At 36.0% G+C, this 7,619-nt stretch overlaps 1 protein-coding gene across 1 annotated transcript; it reads left to right on the forward strand.

The window, feature by feature from the left end:
• Positions 1–5,957: 5,957 nt before the first annotated feature.
• Positions 5,958–7,327, forward strand: LOC18111252 (uncharacterized). The gene has a single exon (XM_024581603.2). It carries the CDS (start codon positions 6,103–6,105, stop codon positions 6,760–6,762), a length of 660 nt encoding a protein of 219 aa, XP_024437371.1. The 5' UTR covers positions 5,958–6,102; the 3' UTR covers positions 6,763–7,327.
• The last annotated feature ends 292 nt before the right edge of the window (positions 7,328–7,619 follow it).

Consider the following 7,619-nt stretch of genomic DNA (forward strand, 5'->3'; position numbering starts at 1 on the left):
GAAATATGATCCTAATATATAATCAATATTACATCTATTTTAATTACTAGGGGGACATTAAGATCAATCAAGGATGCGTCAATTTAACTTTGCCAGCACCATCAAGCTTGTTGCATAGAAAACTATGGAGGTATTAATTTTATCACATCAAACTCTTAGCAAGGAGAGCTTATCTCGTGTGCTGTTGGGGCACCATCAATGGCCGAAGAGACTATATGGATGGCTGGCTGCTGACCCAATGGAAAGAAACAATACCAAAGTAGAGATGGACGTCATATATCTATAACAATAAGTTAGTTGTTTAATTTAACCTATCATGGAGGGAGGGAGGGAGGGAGGGAGGGATAAAACGGATCCCACCACCACCACCATTGTCGCCACCACTGAAATTGTTCACAATTTGCACTCAGTGGACTCATCTTTCCTTGTTGATAATCTTTGACTGTGACTCGTCTTCTCAGGCTTACGTTGAAAGGCAAAATTCTCGTCGACTATGAATGTAATTGCCCTGTAGATCATGTGGGTATAACTTCGATGACATCATATGTAACATATTCAATGTAAATTGTAACAACGTAAATAAACCCAAATCCATGTACTTTGAGATCATTAATTTACCTGCTGTTTGAAAGTTTTGTCTAGGTTGTTTTTTAAAATATTCTTTTTTATAAATATGTTAAAAAATATTTTTTTATGTCAACAAAATAGAAATTATTTGTCCAGCCGGGGACAGTGATCTCATCAAACTCTCTTTTACACAATATTATACGTTGTGTAACTCAAAGTTTCAAGCTAAATTAAAAAAAAAACAAAAAAACAAAATTCAAATTCTATTTTGTTTTGTTTTTAACAATTATCATAACCCCACATTTCTCTAATTAAACTAAATTATTTTCCAATCACAACGATCTTATAAATAAGTTGTTTATAGATAAATTTGTATATGTACATTCACAGCTCTCAATTAAACCTAAATTATTTCTTATAATATAATTTTCTTCAAAATCGAATCTTTTTTAAAATTAAATTTAGAATGATAATATTCCATTTATATGATGGATAAAGCTTGAATACATTGCACCAACCATGCGTAAAACCCTTTTTTTCTTTTTATCAACTTTTTTTTAGTGTCCCTTTTTTTCTTGGAGTCTTTATATTCATAGAAGTCAATGCATTTTCCGTAATGCTTTAAGCCACACGCTATGCTTAGGTTTATGTATATATATTGGAGCAAGTTATAAGATAGTACTTGTAGTTTTAAAAACAAATTAATTAAGCCCTCTAGTGTCATAAACTAATTAATTAGTCTCTAAACATCAAGTCATTGACAGACCTATCAATGTTGCACGTAGTACGTACCTAAAATCCCTCCTTGAATGCTCATAACTTTCAGTTTTTACAGGTTTGGTTGCATCAGCTAAGTTATTGATGACTTTAAAGGATAAAAGAGCAATTAATTACTTTCCAAGAGCAGAGGGACTATTTAATTTAATTCACTAAAATATAAGGATTAAATTATAGTTTTCGTGCTGCATCTGGCACGCACTTCAAAGGCAAGTACGTGGATCTAAATTTGATTCTAGAAACAGTACAGAACCCCTTTTTTTCTTTTTTCTTTTTTCTTTTCTCCCTTCTTTTTATAGTAGCTCGTGCAAGAATCAAATTTGATAAGCTTGTCGTCGCTCCTGACAAGCCTTCAACAGGAACATTTTCCATGGCATTTCAAGCAATTTTCTTAGTACAAGATACCCGCCTGGTACACTTAAATTAATCAGCACACAGTGACGCAGCAGAGTTTTTAAAGACAAGAATCCCCTTGTAATCCACCCAGGTACAATCATTACGTACCAAAGCCACTGATCTGGTCAATCAATTTGCATATTATAAAGAATAATCATCCATCCAAGGGTGCAGATTCTGATTTGAGCAGTTCAACCTGCCAATTAATGTATATACTCAACTGTGAACCATGAGATCACATGTGTGTGCTTGCTGTTTTAAGGTTAATTTGGAATATTGTTGCAGAGGGTGATGCTGTTCTGGGGCTTAATATATATATATATAATTAAGGAGGTAGGAAAAAACAGGATGACCTAGCTACATATTTGTCTTTGCCATCCCAATGGCAACTCTCTTATTGCATGACATATAATAATCAATCAAGGCTTCTGGTGTCGTGTTCTGTGAGTGAGGACACAAGTGGTGGGTCATGCAATTGCGCTACGTACTGGGTGCCTCTATATTATAACTTATCAACCGTCAATGGTTTTAATAAATATTATGGGAATCTCGAGATACTGCCTTAGGTGGCCACTGATTTTCTTCATATAAAATAAAAACTGAATTACATTATTCTAGATTTAATTCTCTCCGTATGTTCATCGACGTGAAAACACAGAATCCTTTGTGTTTTTGGTTGGTGCATTTACGTATCATATCAGAAGGAAGTGTGAAAAAGTTAAACAAGTTTTTTTTTTTGAATTTGAGTGTTTTTAAAGTGTTTTTTGTTTCTGAAATTTATTAAAATAATATTTTTTTAATTTTAAAAAATTATTGTTGATATCAGCATATCAAAATTAATAACAAATATTAATTTAAAATAAAAATTTAAAATTTTTAAAATACATTTTAAAACAAGAACAACCTAACAAGAACAAAAACAAATAGAAAAGGTAGTCAAGAAATGGGGCGTTGGGCGGAAAAGTAAATGACAAGGGGTTGGCTCCTACAAGATTGGATGTTATTTTATATATATGGTGGTGAAGAATCTCATATAGCCGCCAAATTAATGGGATAAGAAATGGAAAGGATCCAAATGAAGGAGTGGGATGCATGCATCGCTTGTTGGTTCACTTAATTTACCCCTTCTTACATTACATCAGTTCCTGGAATGACTGTGACTTGTAATTTGCACACGTTCTCCTTCTGCCGAGAGAGTTGCCACCTCATCAATTTCCTACTTTTTACCTCCTGCTTTTTACTCCTAATTTACTGTGCCATTGCAGGGTCGTCTTCCATGAGATCACTTGCCCCAAAAAAACTTACTCTTTCCAGTCGACATTCACATTTTTTTTCTCCAATGACAAGACACAAAATCAAGATCAATTGATCACGTGCATATAAGATTTCTTCATGGTATCTAAGCATAGATTCTCCCTCCCGACTATTTGTCGCTTGAGAAATGTAGGTGTCGGAAAATAAAATGATTGATGATTCACTGTAATTGTTTTGGTTTTCATATGGCCTATTATTTTTTAGACCTATTTTTTTTTAATTTTTTTTATTTATATGGGTGTTCGAGTCAGTCAGCGCACAACTCGACTAATCCCACATATCTTAAAGTTAATGATCATATAAACCTCAAGCAGCCCTAATGTATGTGGAACTCAAACTGGTGATCTGTAGAAAGCAAACCTAAGATTTGATCAGTTGAACTACACCTCTTATGGTTTATTTTAGACCTATTTTTTTATCACTGTATTTTTTATTTTAAAATTTATTAAAATAATTTTTTATTAAAATAATATTTTTAATATTAACACATTAAAATCTTCTAAAAAATATATCAGCTTAATTTTTTTAAAAAAACCAAACATACATTTAGAACACACCACCCGCAATTCCAATAGTAAAAACAAATTCTGCCTAACATTAACATGTGCAAGCAGAGGGCATAGGATACTGATTTCAACAGTGATAGGTTCAATCCTTTTATCTTGCTAGGGATGGGTGAGGGTCCCACCTGGCAAACCCAGCAAGTAAAAACGGGTCCCACCTCATGCCACTAAAGAGAAGGGGAGGGGTCATCACCACTCATCAATTGACACCTCCTCCTTCACAGCCGTGGGGCAGCGGGGAATTTCGAGTCCGCGGCACGATTTGGACCTCATCCAGGCGAAGTTTAAAAAAGTTAGGTAAGAGTTAATTTAGATTAAGTAATTTAATTTATTTTATTGAAATCAGAACTATATTATATTTAATTGATCTTGACCATCTTCGTAGCTCTTGCCGAATTTAATAGCTATAAAACTTGATAGAAAGGAAGAATGTACTTGAATTTAATAGAGATAAGGTTTCTTTGTTTAATTGAGAAAGGACAAGTCCTTGGAGGACCCATGACCTCCATTCTCAGCCGTCCAATGTGGCCATCAAGAAGACACAGAACACTTTGCTTTTGAGAACCCATGAGCTGCAAGTGGGCGATTATCTTAACCACACGCCAAATTCAAGTTTACTTCCTAATCCATCAATTATATGCAAAAATGGTGGCTTAATTTTATGGCCGTCGTCACGCACCGGCTCCACATCACCTCCTTTATTCTAACAATAGATGACCTCTTGACACGTGGCGTGATGGTGACAGGGACAGTGGGGCACACGTCAATTGGAAGCATACACGTGTTGGGCTATGAAAGGGCATGGAAAGGAGCTCGCTTGGGTGCTGACTAGCCCACGTGGATGATGGGGCCTGCTTTGAATTGCATATCAACATTTGTCAAACAAGATAGGCTCATAGGGTGGGGCCCGTTGGAGGAAGATAATGAAATCTGACGTGGCATGGACACTTGACATCAACCCTCGTGACTTGTTTGGGTTATTAAGAAAAAAAGGGGAACCGGTAACCCACATGTCGGTTTCTCTATATTCATAATAAAACTATACATATTCATCTGGTTTCCATTTCTATTGAATATTTATTATTCAATAATCAATAAAAAATAAGATATGTTTATATCATATTGAAAGAAAATATAAAGGTTCTAAGTATATATCTATATAATATAAATATATATATTCCGTGTTAAGTACAGGTCAGGTTTGACAATATTCATATCTTATTTATTACCCCTATTGATTACATTCGATAAAGTCAATATCTGTTGTATTCGGATTAAATTGTAAATAAACTATGAGCTATTATAGGGTTTGATTTTGTTGCAGAGATAAATCTTAATATTAGTTTTTTTTTAATGGATATTGCATGTTATTTGAACTAAATCAATTTATAATTAGTAGGGTGATTAAATTATGAACTTAATCGATCATAATTCAGGTATTTTAATTCCAAAATCTTATGAAAATCGAGAAAATTGGCAATACATTGAAGTGGGTATGACTTAATTCATCTTAATTAGTCCATAATTACATAGACTTAATCACAATGGTGTGTTTCTTTATCCTGGGATTATGAAATCCTAATCCTCCAATGTTCATCCTAATCCTCCATGACTGGAATTTCAAAACAACACACCAAACAGATACGTTTTAAAAAAATGAAATGCATTAGGTAAACATGGCATGATTATAGTATTGACAGGTGGAAGCTACCAAAGAAAGCCCCATGAGATGAATATGATGAAAATCCTGAAGACTAAATATAGTGAAAATAGGCCACAATTTATAATCCAATATCCAAATTTGGCAAGTCATTTTCATGTAATCTTCACTCTCCTTTCGCACCCAACAATCTTCTTTCCTCACTCATTGGTTAGTGCACCTCACTTGCTCCCAAAAGCAAGTGAAAAACACACCCATATAAAACATCATTAATGTTATTAAATTAACCTGATGTCGCTTACGTGATAAACTCGATAATTTGTTAATTCACGAGTTTTATATTAAATTGTGTGAAAATTTATTTCATTTAATTCAGTTAAACCTGATAAGTTCACTCATTTAAACCGAGTTTTATATTAAATCATGTAAAAATTTAATTTACTCAATTTAATTTATTCAATTGATAAGTTCAATCGTCGAGTAAATAAAAAACTCCGTTGTCTTTTTTTTTTTCTTTTTCCTTTTTTACAGTTCCTTGCCGATTTGGCGTCTTCCGCTCTCACCATCCATACATTTTGCTTGATCGGAGTTCATGAGATGAAGACAAAATGAACTCCAAATTCACATGAAATGAAAAATCAAGCTTCCTTTACTGAAATACAAATGCTGTTATTATATATACATGCCTCCTCCCTCAAGGCCTCCTTATGTTAGAGCCTCTCTAATGGACTCCTGACAACATCTCGTCACTGTGCTTCATAGAAGCTGTATAGTGTAGTATATATTTATTTTTTTGCCTCGTCACCAAGAATTTCATGACACTATATGGCCAAGGGCAGGAGACTAACAACAAGTCGCAGTGAACGATTGTTAGGGAGTAACTACAGCTATGGCAACGGCCAAGTCCCGATGGTGAACGAGGTGTCCGAGCTGGGTGAGGAAGATGTGTGGTCGATGGTGGACGACACGGCTGACCGGAGTGACAGTGCTGTTAGTAATTCGAACGGAGCGTGGAATCCACGCGCAGAACTTGAGAGTAGTTTCGATCACATGTCTATCAGTGGAGGCCGCCGTAGAATCCCACGAGATGACCGCAACATGGGGGGGCTGTCCTTGGCCTTCGAAGATTCCTCTTCTGGGGGCAACAAAACAGCCTCCTCGAGAATCGTGCACCAGTTTCGTGGGAACGATCTCGTGGCATCGGCGTCACCTCGTCACATGGCCACATCAGCTCCCGTGAACGTGCCTGATTGGAGCAAGATTTATCGAGTTAACTCGGTTGAGTCGTTGCATGACTCGGATGACGGGTTCGACGATCAGGAGTCAGAGATGGTCCCCCCGCACGAATACTTGGCACGTGAGTATGCACGGAGCAGGAAAACAGGCGGTGCCTCCGTGGTCGAGGGTGTTGGCCGGACATTAAAGGGCCGCGACATGAGGCGCGTGCGTGATGCAGTGTGGAGCCAGACCGGGTTTGATGGCTGATCATCTTGTAGCTATATCACATGGAAGTCGTTGTCGCTATCGTTAAAAAAAAAAACAAAAAAGAACGCTTGTGATTTTTTCTTGGGCAATGATTCGGCCGGGTTGGCTCGGCTTTGAAGGGGAGTCAACTCAGTAGCGAGTGAGCTCGAGCATGATTCTGAAGGAGGGGTAATGCGATATTACCATTGCTTCTCTGTCCTTGTGCTTAGGTTGGAATTTGGAGTTTGTACCCTCTTACTGTTAGTGGTAATTTGGTAATTTCAATCATTAAGTAGCAGCTAGCCATGCCGAGAGGCTTGTTCATGTAAAAATGGAAGGGGAACAAAAAAGGCAAAAGAAAATGTCCAACGCTGTGGAAAACACATCTACTTTTGTGAGTTAGCAAAGACCATGAATGAGAGCAAATCTAAGCACAGTGTTAACCCTTGCAGGACATGCAAGTACATACAAGTACTAAATTACAATCTCCCTTCTTCTTTCTTCTTTCTTCTTCATTGTTGTCCACGAAAACAAAATTATCTCTCTTCTTGTTCATACGGGGCATTAATTTATATCTCTTACATCAGTTCTAGTTGTTTAGACATTAACTCTATACTCAAATTTAGAAGATAAAGAAAGATACCTGTTTCCTTGTTCATTCATGGTTCATGTTTGTGTTAACAGTCAAGCTCTGTGAAGGTTTAACTGTCCAGTTAATACCGTGATTGATCAGTTCTTGAATGCGCGAAATTAGTATTTTTCCTTGTTTCTTTATGTTTTGATGTGCGTTGAAAATTAAAAAACAAACTATTTCGATATATTTTTAAGTAAAGAATACTTTTAATATTAAACACACACTTAAAATAATGAATTAAATA

The sequence above is a fragment of the Populus trichocarpa genome, chromosome 11, assembly GCF_000002775.5.
Source record: "Populus trichocarpa isolate Nisqually-1 chromosome 11, P.trichocarpa_v4.1, whole genome shotgun sequence".
Classification (NCBI taxonomy): Eukaryota; Viridiplantae; Streptophyta; class Magnoliopsida; order Malpighiales; family Salicaceae; genus Populus; species Populus trichocarpa.

Bases quoted from the DNA above. Each gene is read 5' to 3' on its own strand.
- LOC18111252 (XM_024581603.2), top strand. From the start codon at position 6,103: ATGGCCAAGGGCAGGAGACTAACAACAAGTCGCAGTGAACGATTGTTA.